Source organism: Rattus norvegicus, chromosome 9 (genome assembly GCF_021556685.1).
Source record: "Rattus norvegicus strain SHRSP/BbbUtx chromosome 9, alternate assembly SHRSP_T2T, whole genome shotgun sequence".
Lineage (NCBI taxonomy): Eukaryota > Metazoa > Chordata > Mammalia > Rodentia > Muridae > Rattus > Rattus norvegicus.
In genome coordinates, this window is record NC_141542.1 from 108,897,625 (window position 1) to 108,921,850 (window position 24,226).

The 24,226-nt window shown below is 52.3% G+C and overlaps 2 protein-coding genes across 11 annotated transcripts in view; both read left to right on the forward strand.

Annotated features, from left to right (window-relative positions):
- Crocc2 (ciliary rootlet coiled-coil, rootletin family member 2) overlaps positions 1–7,918 on the forward strand; it is a 60,828-nt gene extending 52,910 nt beyond the window's left edge. The window contains exons 29-33 of one of the 2 annotated variants that reach the window (XM_087568191.1): positions 399–494; positions 894–1,040; positions 3,641–3,772; positions 4,548–4,727; positions 5,887–7,918. In XM_087568191.1, coding sequence (XP_087424317.1) covers positions 399–494; positions 894–1,040; positions 3,641–3,772; positions 4,548–4,727; positions 5,887–5,955 — 624 coding nt within the window. In that variant the 3' untranslated portion in view covers positions 5,956–7,918. The remainder of the gene's footprint in view (positions 1–398; positions 495–893; positions 1,041–3,640; positions 3,773–4,547; positions 4,728–5,886) is intronic. The other variant, XM_087568190.1, reaches the window with a different exon arrangement.
- Positions 7,919–12,384: 4,466 nt separating this feature from the next.
- Positions 12,385–24,226, forward strand: part of Sned1 (sushi, nidogen and EGF-like domains 1) — a 59,912-nt gene continuing 48,070 nt past the window's right edge. For 8 of the 9 annotated variants that reach the window (XR_015628686.1, XR_015628690.1, XR_015628688.1 and 5 more), the window contains exon 1: positions 12,385–12,748. Coding sequence is in view for 2 of the 9 variants with exons in the window: in XM_087566511.1 (XP_087422637.1) it covers positions 12,536–12,748 (213 nt within the window). In the remaining 7 variants the exon portion in view is untranslated. 9 annotated transcript variants of the gene reach the window in all.

Genomic DNA, 24,226 nt, shown 5'->3' on the forward strand with positions numbered 1-24,226 from the left:
CATCCATCCTCTGCTACTACATCAACCACTAACCAGTGCACAGCACATTATCCTTGACCATGTTCATGCCTAGTACAGCCGCACAGACCTGCAGGTTCTCCAGGAGGTGCCATGACTTTCATGTTCTCGTTCTCCCTCCCCTTCTCCCTGGCCTTCGCCCTCCCCCTCCCCCTCCCCCTCTCCCCCCCACCTCCCCCTCTCCCTCCCACCTCCCCCTCTCCCTCCCACCTCCCCCTCTCCCTCCCACCTCCCCCTCTCCCTCCCACCTCCCCCTCTCCCTCCCACCTCCCCCTCTCCCTCCCACCTCCCCCTCTCTCCCTATCCTTCCCTCCCTCCTTCCCTCCCTTATTCTCTCCCTTCCTGCTTCCCTTCCTCCTTCCCTCCCTCCCCCTTCCTAGGAGCAAGTAGACACCCTTCGTCAGGCCCTGGAAGAGAGCAGCAGGCACAACCAGAGCCTTGCAGACAAGGGGAAGCTCCTGGAGCCCCTGCAGCAGGTAAGGGAGCCCCAGGAGGGCAGGGTATATCTGTCACCGGGAGACAATAAATCTGCTCACCATTGCAAGACTGCATCCAAATACCTGATATTTTTTTCACCATAAAAGGAGGCTTAGGCAGATGCCAGAGGCAGGTGTGAAGCCATGCACTGACCCAGACTGCATCCAATTCCCGCGTGACAGGCAGGAAAACTAAGGTTGAGGGGACACCACAGGGAGTCAGAGGGCTGACTTTTTTGCTGCACAGTAGGCGCTTCCAGAAGGAGGAGTTTCCAGAAGGAGGAAGCAAGTGCATAGTTTGCAGGGAAGAGTAGACCATCCTCAGACAGAATGCCTGGCTGTAAGAGGCCAAGGATCCACCATCCCTGGCCCATGTCCAAGCAGCCTCTCTCCACTCAGGTGCATCCGAGGAGCCACAGGGAGCAGGAAGCCTCAGCAACACAGCGGGCAGAGAGGCGCGCCCTGCGAGAGCAAACAACTTCACTGCGCACCGAGCGGGCCCGCCTACAGGGGGAGCTCGCGGCACTGCGCACGCGCCTCAGACAGGTATTTGTTAGGAGGCTTGAAAGATTTCTGGAGGCACAGGGGGAAGGATGCAAGAAGTGGGGGGAAAAAGCAGATGCAAAGAAACGTTGGTCCAGTCAGCTTCAGTGCCTACACTTGACCTGGCAATGGCGTCAAGTTCAGAGCCAGCCCCAAAGCTTCAAGCATCTTGTAGAGACTTAACAAAGTGCCCTACCTTGACTGTCTATGAGGGAAGTGAAGCATCATGGATCGTGTCACCACTCCTGACTTTGTGACCAGCTCTGTCCAAATACTTGGGCCCCTAGGTCCTGTTCACAGGAAACAGCACTCGACATTAAGAATGTTTTGGGCTGTGTCGGGGCAGCAAGTGAGGTGGCCAGTATGGTGTTCTACAAGCCTCCCTCCATGTTCATACATGTCTCCTCTCTGCTCTCTCTCATGGAAAGTGCTTGCTGAGCTTGCATAGAGCTGAGCAGACAGGTCATACAACCCCAGGCAATGGTGATGCTGTGTGGCACTATGGATGGCCACTGCTCAGCACAGGTCAGGGCACAAGACAGAATCTATGCAGCCTGCTGTCTACTATTCTACAAAGAAACGGGAAGGAGCAGGATGCAGCCCATCTAAGCTAGCTAACTTTGCAGAGTTCTGAGCTATCCTGGGCTAGCATGGAGTTCTGATACCCGCATTGCCCTCTCCAAGATAGAAGAGACCCAGGGCAGTGGATCCATAGAAAACAGTCGGGAGGGAGAGGAGGGGAGGAATCTGCCAGGCTGGCCAACCTCATCCCTTGGGACTTTGTCTCCCCCGTTGCAAAGCAAGGAAGCAGAAACACTGGTGTGGAGATGTTGAGGGCACCAGACATGAGACCCAAGGCAGGCTGCCCCTCATAAGGCATTTCTGCTTAACCCCCAACCCAAGCCTGCCCAGGGCACAGTTACCCAGTGGGGGAGGGCCGTTACAAAAGCCACCAACCAGCTTGTCTATACAAGGCTACTTGCCCTCCCACAAAGGGAAAGCGGTATTAGAGGGATAGAGTCACCGGGATCTTGCTGCAGTTGCTGGAGGGAAAGAGGTACTGTCCCCCCTGAGTAGGGGTGGGGAGTAGGGTTATGCCTTCCTGGATATTGCTGGGGCAAGGGAGGTGGCATTGCCTAGGGGCAGCAGAGCAAGCTGTGGGCACAATGCCAGCCCTGGATCCTTGGGGCCCAAGAGAGGGAGGGCAGGAACAGTTAATTAGTTCCAGGAGGTCAGCTGTGAGGGGCCCACAAACCCATAAACCCTTTATTGGTGTCTCAGGAGGGGAAACCCGGATGTGGACATTTATTTATTTTGGATTTCACTTTTCTCTCCTCTTTATAACATGCATTTCTAGCAGCATTACTAGAATTTTTAAAGAAACAGGGTCCCCTTTCCAGTGGAGAGGGCTCTTTGTTTTTCTCAGTCCCGAAGAAGAAAGGTTTTATTTTATTTTTGAAGGCTCAGATCCTGACCCTGTAAGTTTGTCCATGCAAGCAACATCCCAAGGTCTGTGAAAATCTCATGTGGGCTTTAGACCCCAAATGGCAGAGGTAGATCTGCCTAGTACTGAAGGGGGGGGCCGTCATGGCACTTGGACATGACCCCAGGCCAGAAGCAGGCAGGCACAGCAGTGAGCAGACAGGCAGTCCGGCTTAAGAGCAAGGCCTAGAGCTAGTCCTGCCTTGGTGATGGCTAGCCCGGTGAGGCTGTGAAGTGAGGCTCTTCTCACAGTGAGAAGAGCCAGCGTTCCCTTTGTGAGCAGACAGGCTTCTGCTGTTCTCCGAGAGAAAGGATTCCTCATCCATCAGCTGTGTCTTCCTGCAGGGTAACAGGATCCCTGACCTCCCCATGGAAAATACTTATGTCTCCTATAACCTATGGGCTACTCCTCCTTTCCTGTACCCCTCTTGAGGGGGTGAGTGACTAAGAAGTCTCTGTCGCAGAATGGATAGCAAAAACAGCTATGCCACTTTGAGACAGGTTTGTTGGCACTGTGAGAGCAACTACAGCCAAATCTAGGGCTTTGGGTGTGCAGAGGTAGGAGGTCCAGGCTTTGGTTGTGCAGAGGTAGGAGGTCCAGGGCTTTGGGTGTGCATATGTAGGAGGTCCGGGCTTTGGTTGTGCTGAGGTAGGAGGTCCGAGCTTTGGGTGTGCAGAGGTAAGGAGGTCTGGGCTTTGAGTGTGCAGAGGTAGGAGGTCCAGGGCTTTGGGTGTGCAGAGGTAGGAGGTCCAGGGCTTTGGGTGTGCAGAGGTAGGAGGTCCTATGCATTGCAAAAAGGCACAGGAGCATGCAGGGCTCAAGAGACCTGAGGGAGTCTTGCAAGGAGTAGGGACATTGGTCTTCAAATGCCACCTCCCTTACCAAGGATCACCACAGGGACTTCTACTGGTCTAAAACAGGGCAGACCCTTGTTCCCACTCCTTAACTCCTACTGGAACCTGGGCAAGGACAGTACCCTTGCCAGCTCCACCAGTTCTCAGGAGATTTGGAGTCCAACCCAGAGCACCCTTGATTCTCCAGAGGGAAGTCTGGCCTGATGTTGTACCTCTACTGGAAAGACCCTGCATGTCACCACAGATCTGTTTCCCTCTCCTTGCAGACAGAGCAGGAGACCCTGAGGAAGGAGGAGGACACAGCGATGCTGGGGGCCAAGAAGGAGCTGCTGCTGCAGTCTCTGAGCAGCCTACACCAGGAAGTAGATGGGGCCTTGCGGCAGAGCCAGCAGCTGCAGGTGAGCTCCCGCCAGTGGAGTTCTTCGATTGGGGATAAACCTAGGGCAGACTCGAATGTCCTGGTCCCCAAGTGGTGGGCCCACGTGTATCTCATGCATGTGAATACCACGTGTGCATACACGCACAGAGAAGGCAGCAGGACAGGTCACTGTCCATGAAGAGTGCCAAGCTGAGATCTAAGACAACAGTGCAGCCCACCATAGATCCCCTTGGAGATCCAGGCAGGACTGGAGTCAGGACTGAGGGCAGTCCTGAGGCCCTCTGTGAGTCAGGCACAGCTCTGCAAAATGGCGTAAGAAGCAGAATGGAGGATCAGGCAGGCCTGGAGGGCAGAGCCATCCATGTCTCCTAGGCCCAGGACTTGACACCAACCTGTGCTCTTTTGAGGCCTCAGTTTCCCTTCCACCATGGCACCCATACACATACACACACACCAGTTGACTACCCTTTAGGGAGGACGGATAATCAACAGTGTTCAATGACCTCAAAGGGAACCTGGGATGCTGTTCACACAGATTTAAGGCCCACTCCAGGGGCCTGTGGCTTGGGCTCCAGCCCAGCAAAACCCTTAGCAGGTGGCCTGGACTCAAAACCTGTGGACTTAATACGTGTGCCAGCTCCAGGTCTGCTGATGGTCCTGGGCCAAGGCCAGCACCCCAGCAGAAAGCAGTGAGGCCAAGACAGGAAGGGCAGCCCCCAAAGATAGGGTGGGGCATCCCACTGGACCCGACCTCAGGATCCCAGCAGCCCTTGGTGCCTGTGTTCTCATTCCAGGCCCAGATGGCGGAGCTGGAACAGGCCCACACCCAGCGGCTCCAAGAGCTGGCTGCCCAGCACCAGCGGGACCTGGCAGCTGAGGCTGAGAGGCTCCATGAGACCCAGCTGCAGGCCACACAGGCTCTGGAGTCCCGTGAGCACATTCACCAGCAGAGAGTAAAGGTCCTGGAAAGGCAGGTAGGGCCAGGAGCACAGGTACCCTGAGCAGGGATGTGTAAGGTAAAAAGGAAGGGCCTCCGTTCCCATGGCAGCCTATGCAGAGGCAACCACATGACCTCTGTTGGAAGCCTTGGCTCCCAGTTTGCTCTGTAATTGGCCCTTTCATGGGAGCCTGCATGGCTCATGTTCGGCTCCATGAGTGGTAGAACATGGGTTCCGGACCACCACTGCCTTGTCTCCAAGACATGATTAGGATAGTCTCTGTCAGACATAGCCATGAGACCAGTTAGTCACCAGGTGATATGCAGAGGCTGCCTGTCGTGTACAGTCAACAGCGGTGGACCCCACTCACACACACTTGTCCGTGGAGTCCCATGGGGGAACGCCGGCATGAGATCAGCTTAGTGGGTTAAGAAATGCATCTGAGGGGTGGGGATTTAGCTCAGTGGTAGAGCGCTTGCCTAGCAAGTGCAAGGCCCTGGGTTCGGTCCCCAGCTCCGAAGAAAAGAAAAAAAAAAAGCATCTGAACACAGAGCCTTGGGTGTGTGCATACACTGCACTCACGCAAGTGTGTGCCTGCATCGAGCCTGTCACTGTTGGACCTCAGGAGCTAGGGCCGCTGTGCAGTACCAGTGCACAACTTTAATCCTAGCACTCAGGAGGCAGAGGCAGGTGGATCTTTGAGCATGGGGCCAGCCTGGTGTACAGAGAGAGTTCCAGGACAGACAAGGCTACATAGAGAAACCCTGTTGCAACAAAACAAAACAAAACAAAACAAAAACAAAGAAACAAAACCACCTTAGAACCATTGATGGTCAAAATCCTTACTTTAGACAAAGGAAATTGAGATGCAGAGGCAGGAGAAATGTCTGCCTTACCCTCAATTTAGTTTCCCTAACCCACTAGCAACGCTTCTTTTAACTCAGTCAGTTGAGGTACATTCCTGGCCTGAACAGAAAAGAAGCCCTTCACTGTTCCCAGGATGCTCACAGACATTCAAGATAGCAGGCCTAAGCTGATGAGTCCCTTTGTCCGTCCACCTGGTGTTTCTATCCCATGCCTTAGGAGCCATAGACTGCAGCTTCCAGAGCCTTTCCTGACACAACTCTCCATGGCTGTGTTCCTGGGGTCCCTCTCCACCTGACTGAGCCCCTACTCTTTCTCTCTCTCTCTCCAGGTAGCTAGGCTGAAGAAGCAGCTGGACCAGGAAGTGAGGCAGCGGCAGCAACAGGCCCACAGTGACTAGACCTTTCGAGCCAAGCACTACAGTACCTCCCATCATTCCTATGACATGTGGCCTGCACTGACAGCAGGTTCTGGGGGCCATGTTAGGGTTCTATGCTACCGGAGAAACTGGTGCTACAAACACTAGAGGGGCCAAGTTTAACAAACATCGGTGGGCTGTGTGAAGATTTACAAATAGGCAGCCACCAACCAAAGCACACTACGCCCTCCTCGACTCTTCCCAGACTGCAGAGGTCCTGCCTATGGGGACCTCAGCCTCCAGCTGGGCTGGACCACATTGCTGTTTGTTACTCCTCCCTGCTGCAGGGAGCAGGGATGCTGACCACCCCTCAGGTCATACTGGGCCTGGGGCTCCATTTCTAGATTGGACCTGTTACTTGGGCCAGGCACTGGTGGCTGAGCCCTGTCAAACCAGCCCTTCTGCCACAGGCTACATTCCGTGCCCTCAGTTCTGTAAACACAGGGAAACACATGGAAAACATTTCCACCAGCGAGAGCCAAAAACACAATGTCCTGCAATGGCCAGCCACCACACCCCACATCCAGAGGCCACAAAACCTTCCGCATCCAGGAACTGCAGTCCCATCACGGTGGCAGGTGGCTGGAAATGACTCAGATGCAAGCCCGGTGACGTGCGCCACAGGGGTATTGGAGATCTGAAGCTGTTCCAGAATCTCCCATTTCCACACACACACACACACCCAAAAAAATGCTGGAAAATGCCATTGGGCAATCCTTCTCTGGTTGCTATGCAGGCCAAGGCCATTATCAGACCTTGTTCCTGCCTCACCTGTTGGCATCCCTGTGACTTTCTCCTATTTGGTGCTGGTCAGAATGAATTGCCTCCCACCCCCCCACCCCCAATTCTCTTTCGCATTGTAAATGGCGCTTTCTAGCGTCCACAGGCTACCAGGCAACCTGGTAAATTCTTGCCTGCCTGCACCCCAGGTGCAGGTTGTCCCATGGCTTGTGCTTCTGCTAGGACCTCCTGAAGCCTCCTCAAGGACTCTGGCATGGGGCAGGAAAGGCAGGCAGTTCCTGGAACCCATCCAGTCACAGTCATGTAGCTAAAGTCAAGATAGGTGACAGCCCGTCAGTTTACTTCAAGATCACCAGGGACTTAAAAATCAGCCACCCTGTCAGACCTCTGGTTGAACTTAGTAGCTGGTCCCTGCACAGTTGTGGTGGACAGACAGGCCTTACTACCAATGACAGTGTGAAGAAGGACCCTGACACCCAGGCTCTGAAAGGGAGAACACAGAGACCCATTGGCAATGGCTTCCTTGGACAAAGGATAAGTTGGTGGCACAGGGACCCTGATATATGCCCACCTACAGTTTCCAGGTCCCAGCCAACACAGCCTGGCAGAGGAGAGTAGACGGCCTGTCCCACTGAGCCTGAGAAACTGGGACTTCGTAGATAGCCCTTATCTTCCTCCTCCTCTGGTCTGCAGCTCCCCTGTGGAAGTGTTGCACCATCCCCTGGAGGACCCAAGAGCGGTACAGAAACTGGAGATTCCCACAGGAGGCCAGGGGGTTCCTCCACTGCTGGTTCAGGGAGCCCACCTCCAGCATTAATGCCTTCCTCTTCCTGACCTCGCAAGGCTCCCTGGTTTCCCAGGGACATCAATGGGACTGAAGTTGACAGCTGAGGAGGTGTCCTGTAAATATACCTGGAAGCAGGGGGCACACTTCAACAAGGACAGGTCTGGATACTTCTCAGCACCAAAATAAAAAACACTGTGACCCGGCCAAGGTGCTTCCAACCAAGGTGCTCCCTAGTGATCCCGCTTTTGCACTGGCTGCTCAGGGGAACATTCCCAGCACAGCGAGGGCTTCTGAGATTGCCACACTCTTGAGTATTTACATCTGTGCAGGAGATATTGTTTTTCCTTATTCAACATAAAGGAATGTATTTGTGTTGAGAAGGGATGATTTCTAAAGAATATATTGCGTTTCTCTAAATATTTTCTAAGGCGTGTACACATTGGTATGTGTTATCTGGTGATTACTGCCCTGGGCAGAGTGGTAGTGGTTGTGAAAGGCCTTCACAGAAGTGCTCTGAGACCACAGTTTGCGAGGTGAAGAAACCTTGTAGCTGGGCCAAAATCAGATAGGTAACTAAGTACTGGCAACCAGCGGATCAAATCCAGTACCCCACTCCTCACCCCATGCCGGCCATGCCCCAGCCCACCTGCTCAGTGGAGCTGCAGGCACACACATGCAAACTAAAGTGGATGGAAGGGCACCCCACAGTAGAGGTGAAGCCCAAGGAGGAGCCCAAGGGGTGAACAATTCGGGCTATGCAGGTGGTAGGGGACCTGGTCTTCTGTCTCCTGCTCTTCCCAGAGTTTGAGAAGAATGAGCTCTGATATCTCACTGCTGGAACCGCCCAGTCCCACTTCCAGGGGAGGGCAGGCAGTGTCTCCTTTTGGCCTGCCCCACATGTGGTTCGTGGCCCATATGAAGTCTGACGGATCCCAACATCCATTTGGGAGATCCTAGCTCAGCTCTGCTCTTGAGCCCCCCAATCTGAACAGGTACTCTGGATGTCTGTGAGAGCATGAGAGTGGTCCTCATGTCTGGTCGGGCAATGATAGACTCCCAGGGCCTGGAGTACCACCTACTCCATGTCTGGTTCTGGCTCTAGACTCAGGTATCCAAGGTATCCAGAGCTCCGTTTTGACTAATGCCGGAGCAGGATATAACCAACATGCACTGTTTATCTGAGGTGTCTAAAACGTTAATGTTCTTAAAATGCATCCTGTGTCCTTTGACAATGGAGACAATCTGAGAAATGTCACTGGGCAACTTTGTCACGGCAGAGTGCCATGGAATTTGTTACACAAACCAAGATCACTGCAATATCCCTGGGTGATCCGCTCTTTGGAAACCATCTGGAATATGCGATCCGTGCCTGACTCAAAGATTGCCATACAAGAAAGTAAAACCTCACAGGAGAAATGTAAAGACCACCACACGTAACCCAAGCCCCACTGCTGCAGAGGGGAGGGAACCTGAGACGCTCCTCTCTCCAAAACACACACTTAGGATTGTTATAGCAGGCATGCTACTCTGAATACTGTCTCCCAAGTGTTTTACTTGGTGTGATGTTATCAGGTTTTCCCCAATACCTTTAAAAAAAAAATCCTAGCAGTGTGACTTTATCCGTTGTGGTTTCTCAGGTCTCCATGCCCATCCTGGGTCAGCTGTCCCAGTGTTCAGGAAACAGGAAATAGACAGCCCCCAGGACACCTGAGTCCCAAGTCCACATGTGCATGTGTTCCCAGCCACCACGAACCTCAAGTGGATTCAGTTTTCCACAGACCAATTCCTGCGTCACTATCCACTCGAGTGGGCGGGAAAGTTCTTCCTGAGCCCCACCTGCATTCAGTTCCTATTAGCTTGAAACAAAACAAATTGTAGCCATTTGGGGGCGCATATGCTGAGCTCCAGCTAATTGTCAGTAGCAGTGGTCACCTCCTGGGTGCTGAGGTTGGCCTCCTGTCGGTCAAGGTGGGACACGTGCTCCTCCTCAGGAGTTGGGACTCACCTTCCCCAGGGCCCTGAGGCCTCTCCCAACCCATCCTGGAATAGTATTGTCACTGGTGGGACTGATAGGAGGGAAGGGCTTGTGTGTGCTGCATGAAGGAAAAAGTTGTTGTAGGGGAGCATGCGTTACTCTAGCTACCTCCAAAGGGAAGGAGCAAAGATATGTAGGTTGCAGCCCTCAGGCCTCTGTGTGGGACCAGCGTACTAGCCTAATTCCCCTACCGGGAGGAACAGGAATAGTATTCCCCATCCTGACCTTCACGGACTCCTAAGGCCTGAACATCTGGTGGGTGGCTCCAGGGCTCCCCCATGTAAACAGGCACACACAGTCAGGCCCTAAATTAAAGTGTCATAGGCCTCTTGGGGAGCTCAAGTTTCCTGCCGCAGAACATGAGCCTGCTTGATAAAACGATTTCGGTTGTGATAAATGTGGATTTTCTGTGGTAGAGACAAAGGCGCCCTTGAGTCCAGGGGGGGACCTAAAACAGCACGTTGCTGAAAAGTATTTCCTGATCATATTTTTAGCACCTGAAAAAAAGATTTTTTTTCTCTCTCTCTCTCTTTGCCTGTGGGTCTCGTGTGTGTGTGTGTGTGTGTGTGTGTGTGTGTGTGTGTGTGTGTGTGTGTGTAATGTGACGCCCAGCAACAACAGTGAGATCTGTTAGTCCCACCACCACATCCCCAACCTTGTGTCCCAGGCCTTGCTGAAAATCTGCACAGGGCACCCAGTTGGGGATGCTGTAAGCACCATACCACTGACCCTTGATGGAGATCCGAGGATCCAGCCTGCAGCTGGACCCGCGCACAAGCCCAGCTCTGAGATAGGCCTCTGTCCTGGCAGCCCGCAGCTGATCAGTAGATTCCAGTGGAAAGCAGACAGGAGCCCACGTCTCACCACTATTTCACCATACCTGGAGGGACAATTTTCAATCAACGACTCTATTGAGCACTGCTGTGTACTTGACAGTGCGCTGAGTGCTGTGGCAACCCAGTAGTCCCCAAGCAGACTTAAACCTTTTACCAGGACCCCTGAGGCATGCGTTCCAGCAGAAGGTTGTCAGTGCTGAGACGGGACCCATGGCTGGACACTCTGGGTAAAGCAAGGGTGTGTAGTTGGAGAGAGCTTCCAAGGAGGTCCTATGCCCAACACCAGGAAGCGAGAGGCTCCTAGATCCCCAGCATGGTGGCTAGGCCTGCTGGTAACTCTGTGCTAGAGGCTGTGCGGGAGGATGCCTTGTGAGGTCTGGTCTAAACCCTGGTATGGTCTAGTCAATGAGATGAGGGAATTTACCACAGAGTACTCTTAAATCCAGAAGCCTGGCCTGAGGGCTAATCTGTTTTTGTTTTGTTTTTGCTAGACAGGGTTTCTCCTTGTAGCCCTGACTGCCCTGGAACTCACTCCGGGCTCGAACTCAGAGATCCACCCACCTCCCAAGTGCTGGGACTAAAGTCACCACCACACCTAGTACCAAGGGCTGATCTATACAGCAGAACATTTCACATCTCCAGCCTTGGCTTACCCCTCTGCCAAACAGAATCACTACACAAAGCTGGAGGGGTGGGCCAGAGGAAGGCAAGCCATGCGCCAGATATAGGGTAGAAGTGGTCAGTGCAAACCAAAATGGTGGTCAGGGGCCGCCTCCTTAAATCTGGTGCCTGGCCCAGAGCTGAGGCAAGGGTGTTAGGAGTCTCACAGTGGTGAGCCTGCTGAGAACATGATCTGTGTGAGCTAGGAACTCCTGGCTGACACAAGGAGAACTCTCTGCTATACTTTAAAAATAATATGCAATGTCCCTTGCTGTAACTGAAACACAGCCCATGCTTCTTAGAGAGATTTCAGGACATATAGAAAAAAAAACCCGCAAAGCCAGTACAAACCAGAATCTCAGTGACAGTTTGGGTTTTTTGTTTGTTTGGTTGGTTGGTTGGTTGGTTGATTTGTTTGTTTGTTTGTTTTTTCTTGCTTGCTTCTTGAGAGGTAGCATTTTGTCTTTGGGGACCCCAGATTTGGCTTACAAGTCACATGTCACCCAACAGTAGCATCTGGGATCAGACAACATGGTGGAAACTGAAGCTCCAGGAGTCCCCAGGGGGTCACAGAAAGAGACCAGATTGCACCCCTGAGGCAGGACAGCTATTTACAAAGCAATTCTCCAGAAGAGTAAGGAAGGTTAAGGAGCCACAGCCACTGACTTGCCCACGGGGCCTGGGTGACCAGCCTACCCGGTTTCCCTAACATTGTGATACAAGACTAATCCCTTCAGGAAAAGCTGTTACAGGAGAGAAAGCTGTGCAAGTCTTCGAGTCTCCCAGACCCAAGGTTCATCCTCAGTGAAACCAGATAAGGAACAGACCCTGGGACAGGCTTCAGCTGGTACTGAAAGTTAATGCCCTAGGCTAGGGCTGGGGTGTGGCCACACAAGGTTCATTTAAATGTTGCTGGGTGAAGTGGCCCAGACTGACATTCAATAAGGAAAAGCCAGATGCTCTGGCCTGACTGGGACCCCAGAGGACGCACAGGAAGCCTGTTCAAAATCAGGCCTTAGGGCAACAAGTCAGCTTCGGAACTGCTGGGTTAGCCCAAGCCCCTCCTGTGGGCAGGCCCTAAGCTGGTGACAGGAGAATGTAAGTCCTCACCTCAAGATAGCCCAAACGCAAGGGAGCAAGAGGGCCTCCGGTCTGGAGGTGGAGCCACCCCAGTACTAGTTCGACTTTAATGAGCCTGGAGACAGGAGGGCCTGGGAGCTGCGCTCTGGCCCCCTCCCACCCAGAGGACCAGCAAGTTAAAAATGCCACTATTTGCATGATCCCGCCTCTCCCCGCCCTTCCCGGGTGGCCGCCTGGGCAGGCTATTTAAACCCGGGTCCCCGCGTTAGGCTGGCGGTCTGCGGTCCTGCCTCGCACCTTCCTGAGCTGAGCGGGTCCCCGGAGTGTGACCCGAGCTAGCGGGAGAGGACGGTGCGGCCAGTCGGCCGTGCGGTGACTATAGCCACCTGCCCGAGCCCCGTGGCCCGCCCTCTGATCTTGGCGATGCGCCGTGGCGCCGCCTGGGCGCTGCTGCTGGCCGCAGCCCTGGGGCTCGGGGCGCGCGGGGTGCGCGCTGCGGTGGCCCTCGCCGACTTCTACCCGTTCGGCACGAAGCGTGGCGACGCCGTCACCCCGAAGCAGGACGACGGCGGCTCAGGGCTGCAGCCCCTCTCGGTGCCCTTCCCGTTCTTCGGCGCCGAGCACTCAGGACTCTACGTGAGTAACCCCGAGCTCGAGGGGGCTCCGGGGAGGGCGCCGCTGCCCTCCACCCCAACTCGCGCTGCCTCCGCCGCCAGCAACTTGGCACCGCGGCAGGCAGAGGTGGAATGAGGACAGCGCTTCCTCTCTCCCGCGGCCAAGGCCGGACAGCGGCTGGCGGGAGAGGCGTGGGCAGGGCGGGGCGAGCAGCCGCCAGGGCACCTAGGCGACAGCCAGGCCAGCGGAACGCGGCGCGCCCCTGCTGCTCATGGCCCGACCTGTTTGGGACGTTGGCAGAGTTCGACAGGCTTCCTCAGAGCTACGGGCACCGCAGTGCCTAGCGGGGAACCTCTGTGTTCCTTCACAGAAAACTATATGGCAGTGGGCACATAGCCTCTGGCCACAGTTTCCCCAGTGGGGCATCTGGCTTGTGATGGTCTCAGCTCTCTCTAAGCCATTCCAGCCTCACCCACAGTTAACACCCAAGCGCTGGGCCAGAAGGAGTTCTGGCATGAATTCCTTGCAGTTGACCTGCGCTGGGCAGGGCTGGCAGCTAGGGGCAGTGTAGAGGGGTTTACACCTCCCCGCCCCAGACCCTCCCCCCATCTTAGTCCGGAGGTTGTCCACTGAGATCAGACCCTCTAAACAGGGCTCCCAAGGGTAATTCCTCTCCCCATCCCCAGACACGGGTGCAGGAGAGGTCTCAGTGGTGACAAAGCGCCAGTCTCCATGTTCTCAGAGTCTGACCCTGAGCCAGTCACCTGTGCACAGACAAAGGGATGAGCTGTGGTGAAGCGACCACTTTGCACCAGCCTTGCCGTCTCCTGAATTACCCAAATCCACTTAGAGATGCCTGAGCCAACGTGGTCTATAGTTAAAACCCATGTTCTTTTTTTTTTTTTTTTTTTTTTGGTCTTTTTTTTTTCGGAGCTGGGGACCGAACCCAGGGCCTTGTGCTTCCTAGGCAAGCGCTCCACCACTGAGCTAAATCCCCAACCCCAAAACCCATGTTCTTACACACCCTCTGCCATGTCCAACACCAGTTACCATTAGCTCTCCCAACCATTCTGTTATTAGTACCACCTCGTCCACGATCAGTGCCTCCTCTGGCACACTTCCCTCTGCCATAAGCACCGCTGCCCTCAGCGGCCATATTGGCATCCCTGCCATCTTGAACACTGCCTCCATAACCAGTCACATGGTCCGCATTACCATCCTCCTGACTGACACTGTTCATGGGTCCTGTCCACCACCAACACCATCTTCAGAACCCTGCACCCCACAGTGACCAGCATCGTCCACACAGTCCACCGCTGTAACACTCCACAGCCTCATGGTTGACTTCCCTGCCTCCTCACCTTGGTGGCAGTGTCTGGTGACATGACCATGGAGGGGCATAGAGAGAGAAGAAAGGCAGAAAGACATCCCTGAAAATCCTTCCGACTGGGCAGAGTGAAGACTTCTGCTAGTAGGTGGTAGACAGGAAGAGCTGTGTTCTGGGTCTGCCCAGCAGGAAGAGGAATGCGGAACTGTCAAAATGTTCTTTAAGCATTCTGGCCCGGCTTGGATTTTCCACTCCTAGTCACAGGTGAAAATATTAAGTGGTTGACCTTCTTAACATGAGAAACCGACCTCTGGCTCTTAGGAAAACACACGCCCTACCAGAGCCTCTCCCTGAAACACAGATACTCTTTAGAAAACAGTCACTGGTGTGGTCATGGTGTGCACAGTGAACCTCCCTGATCTCTTTGCTCAGTGGGAAAGAACATGGAGCTCTGGGAAGCCGTGCCCATACATCTGGCCTGAAACAGCACTTGGGGCACAGGCCTGGGCGACTGCCAGGGTTATCTGGAGGAAAGGAGGCGATGACTCTGGCGCACGGTGTCTGCTGAGTGTCCCAGTCTCACAGAGGCTGAGAGGGCCCTAGATGCCTCTGTCTGGCCCTCATCCATCTCCACATAGTGAGTTATGGTGTCGGTAGCTCTCCCGGCCCTGACAGCTTGTCTAAGAGTAGGCTCTCGGGCGTAGTGAGTGAAAGAATGACTGCCCCATCTCTCTGTGTCGCTCCACATCCTAGGGAAAGCTGGAAGTGCCCTGTGTGAGACTGGTACTGTTTGAGTCTCCCTTAGGGACGCGCAGACATGTTCTCTCAGAGTGACAGCTCCATCTTGAGGGTGGCTCCTATCTAGAAAGGACCTTGCATTCGGTCACTTTCTTGCGTCATAGTAACTGGCCCCGGAGTTGTTGAGAGCATGTGTTGTTGCTTAGCCCTTTGAACGCAGGTAAGGAGAAGCTCCTGGCGGGTGTGGGATACTGCCCACCACCTGCTGCCTGGAAATGTTACTGCCAGGTTTGTAGGAAAGACTGGAAGCTGTGGTATGGCCGGCTGGGTCTCAGTCTTGTCTTAGTTGGCACTGGGAGCCCCCACTATGGCCTTGGCCAGCATATTACCTGTCAGCATCTGCTCCTTAATTGTCAGAAAAGGGGGAGCCACTTGAGTGCCGTATCCTTCAGGGTGCTGGGCTCCTACAAGGTGGTACAGTAGCTGTAAGCATGGGTCTTCCACTTGTATATCCAACCTGATCTGGATGAAGAGGTGAACAGGGTGGTGGCCCTCTGGAAGGTCACCTCCAGCCATTCTCCAAGTGGATCCTCCAGTGGTACTGAGCCTCATGCCCTCTGACCTCCCTGACACATACTATACTGGTCTTTGGGAAAACTCTGGGGCCAGAATGTGGATCCTGGGGTGGGAAAACAACAAGGATTTACAAGTCAGAGAATAGGTCCCAAAGGCAAGAAGGACTGTTAATAGACTGACTTGAACCCTTGCTGACCAGTTCATCAGTTCTCATACTCTGGAGGCAAAGCTTGACTCCACACTATCCAATGAGCCTGTGCTGGTCTCCCCGCCCTTAGAGAACAGCCCTGGCTCTGCCTTTCGGACACTGGGCCCAGAGCAGCTTCTTGTGTTTCTGTCAGCATGCAGTCTTGTTATTCCTTGGTGTTCTGGTTTAACTCAGGCAGAGCAGACAGTGGTTTCTCCCTCTGTCTGATGCCAGGTTCTACTTGTACATGGTCCCGGGTCTCAGCAGGTCACTGTGTGTCAGCGGGGATTTTCTAGATGACCAGAGCTGGCAGCCAGACATCCTGTACAGTGACAGTTAGACTTGGGGAAGTAGAACCAGGCTGCAGTGAGAAGTGCAGGTGAGGAAGCCCAGCTTAGTCTGAGAATTCAGACTAATAACCCACAGGTTTGAGTGACTGTCCACCTGCCTTCTTACTGTGCCCTCATAGTGGGACCCAACCTGAAGTCCTGTTTCTCTGAAACAAGGTCCAGGCATCTGTCCCCTACAGACGTATCTTCACTGAATGCCCGGCTCCTGGCCTGCCTTACTGTCCGCCCTCTCTACTTGTAGACAGACTCTCTGGCATGAAGAACATCAATGTGATGCTGTGTTTCTACCCCTGCCCACACTTGCCTGGTTCTAGTGGCTCTGACACTTGTCTTAAGACTAAGATGTGAATCCCCTAAGGGCCCAGGACCACAGGAGAGGGCGTTATGTAGAGAGGGACAGCACAGACAAACAGCCCGGCTAGGGCAAGCATGGCTTCTTGTTCTGACTTCTAAAACACTCACAGCATCATAATGGTTGTGACATTTATTTTCTCTCTGATAAGGGCAAAAGGATGTGAGGTTGAATGTTTTCTAGCTGGCCTGTAGTCTGTCTGCCTTTCTCTCTTTCTTTCTTTCTTTCTTTCTTTCTTTCTTTCTTTCTTTCTTTCTTTCTTTCTTTCTTTTCTCTTTCTTTCTTTTTTGATGGAAGTGTTTATGCTTCCTTACATTTAATATGGATAAACCTGTATAGCTTTTGTGTTCAACAGAGGGCCTTACCACCAGGTTGTGGAGAGTGACCAATTATCAATGACTCGAAGGCTCGAGTACAGGCTAATGTTAGGGGGGCGGCATACGGAACTGCTTTGGCCAACATTCTGTCTTTGAATAGAACTTTACCCCTTCAAATACAGTGCCAGGCATCCAGCTATTTCCCCATGCTGCTTCATGCTGTTGCCATAGTTTCATGGCTGTCATAAGCCCAAATAAACAGCCGATTGTCATTTAGGGAGGTTTTTAGATTGGATGGTCTTCTCTGTTTACCCAGGCTGCCACTTCCAGACCTCCCTATATCTTACTATTCTAACGTGGCTTCCTGGAATATTTCTTGTAGGATTCACTGGCTGAGCGTCCGTACTCTAGTCTGAGAAGCGTATCGATTTCTATTCGTTTCAAAAGCTATGTCTGCAGCATGGATGTAGAATTCTGGGTTGGGCATTCCATTCTTAAAGAAGGTGTCTGTCCCACTGGCTATGCATGTGCACAGCTCCTAGCATTCTCACAGCGCCACTGGGTCTAACGTGTCTTCTTCCCTCTCACTGCTTCCAAGAGTTCCCTCTGGCCAAGCATATCACTGGGAGTCATTTTGTCATGATAACGTTTAGAACAATAGGATTTTACCCTAGGTCTCTGGGCTATCTAGTCTCTGGTTCTTGGTCACTCAAGCAGTGTCAGTTTTAGGCTCCATCTCGTGGAGTAGGCCTTAAGTCAAATCAGATACTTGTTGGTCACTCCCACAGAGTGTGTGCTGCCATTGCCCTAGCCTATCTCACAGGTGTCACGCCACCGTACATCAAAGGGTTGGCGGCTGGCTTGGTGCTATCTTCCTGTACCAAAGACACTGGGATGTAGGAATGAGGGCTCTTTGCAGGCACCATCTTGACTTCTCCATGTTCAGTGGGCTGTGTGTTGTCTTTGGCAGTAGGGCCTTGCTGTCAGTTTGTGAAAAGCAGTCTGAAGTCTTGGCAGCAGCTTGGGTTATTTGGGGATTCCCATGGGATCCCTTTGGCCCACAATTCAATTAGATGTAACCCAACCCCAGTAGTGGAGATGGCCTGTTGGGACTCTGTGTCTCTCATTATTTGACAATTTCATTTAGATCACCTCCATATATGTGTATATTTTAAGATGCTTCTGTATTAGGTGTCCATACGACCCTTCAAACATCCTTTACTGTTAGCCGTCTCTCCCACACATTCCCTTCCTCATTTCCTCTCTTCTCCCCTCCCCCACCTGATCCTCCTGTCCCAGCCCCCCCCCAATATCCTTCCATAATTATCTACTCTATTTCCCTTTCCTAATGAGATCTATCTCATTATAAGGGTGTGGGATACCTCACTCAGGATGATTTTTTTTTCTGGTTCCATCCATTTGCCTGCAAATTTCATGGTGTCCTTTTTTTTTTTTTTTTTTTTTTTTAGAAAAACATCTGTGTAATACTCCACTGTGTAAATATACCACAATGTCTTCATCTATTCATCTATTGAAAAAACATCTAGGTTGTTTCCCGTTCCTGGCTCTTATGACTATAGCAGCAATGAATATGTTTGAGCAGGTGTCTTTGGGCATATGCCCAAGAGGGGGAGGGATAGCAAGTACTTGAGGTAGACTGATTGAGTTGGGGTGTTTTCAGATTTACTGACAGTCCGATCTGCAGTGGCCCAGCCTCGTACAATACCATTCAGTGTGGTCTTTGCTTTGATATGGCCTTTGTTTTTGATTCTGAGGATTGAGCAGGCTAGGTAAGTGTTCTGTCACTTAGATACATCCTCAGCCCTTGGTTTTTCAAGACAGTCTCACTATATATCTTAGACTAGCTTTGAACTTGTAATCCTCCTGTCTCAGGTGTGTCCATGCTAATGTTACAGACACATGGCAGCATGCCTGACTCAGTGTATTTTATTTTAGATTTTTACTCATTTATGTGTGCATATTCACCTGTGTGAGTGATCGTGTGTGTGTGTGTGTGTGTGTGTGTGTGTGTGTGTGTGTGTGTGTGTGTAGGCCAGAGTAAGCCTTGGGTATCTTCCTCAGTCCTTTTTGATTTTTAACACCAGGTCTCTCATTAGCCTGGAGTGTGTCAGTTCAGCTAGCTTGGCTGTCCAGGGAACTCTGAGGTCCCACCCATCTCTTCCTCTCCAGCAGTGGGATTACAGATGTGAGCCGCAGCTCAGCTCTGTTTGAAGCTTCTAGGGCCCCCACGCATATGCAGCAAGCACTTCGCTGAGACATCTTTTAGTCCTCAGCTGCTTTGTTTATTTATTTATTTTACTAATAGAATAATAGTACTAATAGAACTAGCAGGACCAACAGAAGTTTTAATTGTTTCCACATCTTTTATTTCTCTTTTCCTTTCACTTATATGGCTTATATGTAGACTAGTTGCTTTAGTACTAATTTTAGAAGGTAATTTCAGGGAACTACTTTGACTACGTGCTCGGAAAATAGACGAAAAAGAATGGCAAACAAATACTGAACTCCGAACTTGGTTTTGTTCTTCACAGGTGTGTTTGTAACTCTGAAAGGAATGAATGAATAAGTAAAGGCACAGGGACTGATGTGAGCGTCCTCCTCGTTACTTTCTATTACATTGTTTCTAGTGAAACACTGACAAAGCAGTTTAAAAGAATGGGTTTATTTAGCTTACACTTCAAGGTCACAGTCCACCATTAAGGGACATCCGGGCAAGAACCATGGAGAAATGCTGCTTGCTGGCTCGCTCTCCTTTCTGGCTCGCTCTCCGGCTTGCTTGCTTGCTTGCAGGCTCATGCTTAGCTAGCTTTCCTGTACAACCCAGGGCCTGGGTATAGAACCGCCCACAGTAGGCTGGGCCCTCCCGCATCAATTAGTACTCAAGACAATCCTGCACACATATGTCCAGACCTGTCTGACCTAGGTAATTCCTCAATCAAGGCTTTCCTCCCAGAGGACTCTGGGCTGTGTCAAGTTTACAACAAGGCTTATAGGACACAGAGCATCACTGTTAGAGATGACAACTGAAGGTTCAGAGAGGAGGAAGCATAAAATAAAATGTGGCTTTGTGTTGGGTTTGAGTTGGACGGATCACTTTGACTTACAGTACCTGCATCTCTGTGTGTCTCGTGAGAGTGGATTCGGACGTGGGAATATGTGCATGATGAACATATGTAAGTGTTTACAGTCCTGGCAGAAATAGTCCCCTGGGGTGACAATAGAGCTGAAAATTCCCATCACCCTGGGACATCAGGATGACTTAGTGAAGCACATGACTGGTGTGCTTGTGGTGACGAGAACCTCCTACACTTCGGGCCAAGCAAGTTAGACTTCCTGGCCAGCAAGTCCCCAGGAATATGGTCTCTACTACTCAGCGCTGGGATGACAATCATGACGTCACACCTGGCTTTTTAATGAGGGTTTCAAGAATAGAACTCATGTCCCTGTGCTTTTGAGGCAACACTAAGCCATCTTCCCAGCCTGATATACGTGCATGAGGTGGGGTGTGTATTTCTTTACAAAGCAGGCCAAGTTATTTGCTCACCAAGCCTTCCATAATTATGCACCCACTGACCTGCCCCCTTGTCCTTGAGACTCGGTGCATGCTCAGGTCTCCTAAAGGTTCTCGGAATACAGAGAGAGAATGCTTCTAGGCAGAGCCTTGACCCTAATCGTCCACGGCAAGCTCAGTGTCCTCTGAGCTTATACAGAGCTTATCAAGAGTCAGACATAGCTAGCCTCTCAGGCCCCTGAGACAAACATTATCTGTTGTCTGTACTAGATGGCAGGATGGGAAGTGGAGAAGGCACAGGAACTTTAGAGGACCACTGGGGATGAGAACCGGAACGAGATCCCAGAGACACGACCACTGTACCCAGGAGTCCAGTTTGGAGGACTCCACGCTCTATGTGGGGAGGAGGCCACAAGCTTGGCCTGGGAATTCTCCCTCTGACATGGCAGCTGCAGCTCTTCTGGGAGGCCAGAAAGAGGCTCTTCTCCCTGCAGGCTAAAGGCCCAAAGTTTCAAGTGAGTCCAGGAGGCAGTGGCCTAGCCAGTGGTGGACACAAAAGGGTGTTAGACCATGAGGCATGGCACAGTCATTACTCACTGGCGGGGAATGTCCAGATGGCTGGGTTCTGGCCCTGCTGAACCTGGCACTTAAGCAGCACCTGGTCAGGTGTGCTGGGGGTGAAGCAACAGCTCCATTCACACAGGACAAGTCAGAGACATCTGGAGACGGTGCATAAAAGAGCACCTCCGGCCATACTCTGTCACAGGCTTAGATAAAGACATCATACCAGAAAGTGAGCTAAGGGAGACACTGTGGACAGATGGCAAGAGTAAGCACAGACAAAATCCCAAATGACCCCTCCTGCAATTTATCCTGACTGCCCCTAGTGACTCTCTTGTCCCTCCCACAATTATGTATATAACTCCATGATGGCTGTCTCAAGGTGCTTTTCTCGGGGAGCCCTCCAGGGCTGAGAATAAGGGATGCTCACACAGCAGTCCTGCCCAGGACACCAGCCCCCACCATGCCTGTAAGAGGATCCCTAGCTGCCCAGAAGGCTGACAGGAAATGAAAGACATGCCTATAGCCCTCAAAACAAGTGTAAAAAACATGGGGTTGGGAGAACTTTGTCATCTGGGTCAGGATAGAGAAGCCGAAACTGGGATTGATCTGATCAGATGTTGGCATGACTAGAGCAGTCTCTCTTGTAGGCCAGAGCCTCTACTCAGAGCAGCCTCTGGCCCCAGGCTTCAGGGTAGTTGGCCCAAGCTCGGGTCACATTGCACTTGGTGTTCAGGCGTTCCTGACTTCAAACAAGTCGGAAATGCCAACAGCCCTGCCTCTCTGCTTCCTCCAGCCAGGGCCACCTTCCTGCAGAAGCAAGAAGGGGGAAGTAAGGGGGAGCGGTGACAGGAGAGTGTGGGCAGGCAGGCATGTAGGCAGTCACACACCATCCAGGATACTCTAACCTCCTCCACTGTGTGCTCCCAGCCTCCCAAGGAAGTTGGGCAGCTGACCAGGAATCTCGGCTTGCCCCTGCACAGCCTGGTCCTGGCAAGGCTAGCTAGCCAAGGAGGGGAGGGCATCCCTGGGAAGCAGGGATGGTCTATACTCTTCTCTGTCCTCTGCAGACTTTGCCAGCAGTCATCCTGAAGGGTCCCTCCTGGAACATCACCCACCCTGGAGTGTGACTCCAAGTGGCAGCCCTGTTTGTCTCAACAACAGGTGTTCAGCCTGAAGAGAGGGCGGTGTTCCTGAACTGGCCCAAGAACTGCTGGTCCCAGAGGAGGCCTGGGAGTGGCCACAGGAAGGCCCTGCAGGCCTAACTTTCAGGAAAGGGCCAGGGAAGGCTACGACGACTCTGGAACCAAGGCCAGGCAGATCCTTCTTCCCAGGGTGGCAGGCTTTTTTTTTTTTTTTTTTTTTTTTTTTTTTTTTTTTGTGGTGGTGGTGGTGGAGGTGGAGGTGGTGGGAATTCGGCATTTCTGCAGGTGCAGCCCCCACTTAGGACAACGTCTGGGCTCATGATCAGGTTTCTGAGGAGCTAGTGGCTGAGTAGCTGACTGGATGTCACCTGTAAAGCAAGGGCAAGGATCAAACAGTTGCTTGTCTAGGAATGCCTGGCATCTAGGGTTCTGGGAGGGACGGGAAGGAGGGGGGATCAGTCAGGCACTCAGGTCTCATTCCTTCTGGTTTTCCACACTGTCCTGCATGTTTTGCAAAGTGGCGTCACAAGTACACAGAAACTATAATAAATGACATGTAGGGAGACACAACTTCTGCCGGGGCCTGAAGCGGAGGGCAACGCGTTACTCCCTAGACCTCTGGCCTGGGCCTTGCCGTTGCCCACCTCCACAAGAAACTCATGCATCCCATCTGGAGAAAGGAAGGCAGTGACACTGTGCCCAGGAAAGGGAATGAGCCAGCCCAGCATCTGGGCTCCCATACCTGCTCTGCTGTGGTCCTGGCACTGCCCAGGCCTGGCATGGGAACAGGGCTGGCTTGTTCTGCCTCCTTCCTGGACTCTCTCCCCCCACAGCTCTGGGCCTGCTCCTACCCAACCCTGAGAAGAACAGCAGCAGTGTAGGGTGGAGCTGAGGAGACCTTAAAGGCCAGAGGCCTCTTCTAAACACAGGGTACACCTCACACTCTAAGGCAGGAAGGAAAACTCAGGGGGCTGTGAGTGGTCCATGAGCGTGTGGTTGTGGGGAGGGGGCAGCACAACAGGACCCCAGTCTGTAGGTGGCACATCGCCATCTGTAGTGCCAGCCCCAAAGACACTGACCACCTCTTAGTCAGTAGCCTTTGCCGTCTGTGACTTTTAGTCTTTATATCTTTTCTCTAAAGCACAGTCAGAAAGGGATTCCTGACGTGTGTGTACCAAGAAAAGCAAGTGTAATGCAGACCCCGCTGGTCTTTCCTCCCAGAAGAGGCCTAGGGCTGTCCACTGTACCCTGCACCCCACCTCTGGGCGGTCCCCACTGGCCAACCCCTGCATGTCCCTCTGGCTCTAACAGCAGGTCCTTGAGGCCTGTCCACAGCCTTCACTCCATCCACAAAGAGGTACCACCTTCTTTCCTTCACTGTTTCCAGAGCAACCACATCTGGCTACCCTGCTCCCGATGGTCCTGTCTACTCCTTGTCATTGCTGTGTGACAGTCAGAGAAGACTGTGAGATGTTTATGTGCCTTACAGTGATAGACACTGGTTCTTCTTAGTTTTGTTTTAGTTAAATTTCCCAGTTTTATTGGAGTAAAATTGACAAAATTACGTGTGTGTGTGTGTGTGTGTGTGTGTGTGTGTGTGTGTGTGTGTGTTTGAGTTTTATGCAATGCAATGATTATGTGTACACTGAGAATGACGGCCATGGTAAAAACGTGCCTTCCTTTACGGGTGCTTGGCACAGGTGGGATTTGATCTGATATCAAGCGAGTGATACTGTATTTCCAATGCAACTAACACCATGGGACTAGAGCCTTATATAACTAATGCCTGAAGACTAAAATCCATTCCTGCTGCCTCTTGCCCCCCCTCCCCCAATTTCCCATGTCTTACACATCTACTCTCTGCTCTGAGGTTCGTGTTTTCACATTCTCTGTGTGAGGCCATGTGGTGTTTGTCTTTCTGTGCCTGGCTATTCCACTGTCACGGTGACATCCAGGCTTAGCCGTCTGGTTGCAGACGGGAGAATATTCTAGGGAGGGGTGCATACTTCGTGGACACCTATGGGTGTGCTTGGTGGTGAAGGCACGTGCTGATGAGCCTGATGACTTCAGTGCAGTCCCTCGGGTCCATATCACAGGAGAGACCAGCTCCTACAAGTTGTCCACTGACCTCTACACATAGGCCATAAATATGTAGCCACCCCATCATACCCACAACTAACTAAATGTTTTTAAAACATAAGGTGGACGGCAATATAGGGAGAAAGCCAATGTTCTTCTTGTCTGGCTTCTGCAGGTGTGTACATGCATGTACACACACACACACACACACACACACACACACACACACACACACACGAAAGAAAAACCAGGGCCATTTTGGGAACATAAGCTAGAAGGACAGATATTAAAACTTACCGTGGGGTTGGGGATTTAGCTCAGTGGTAGAGCGCTTT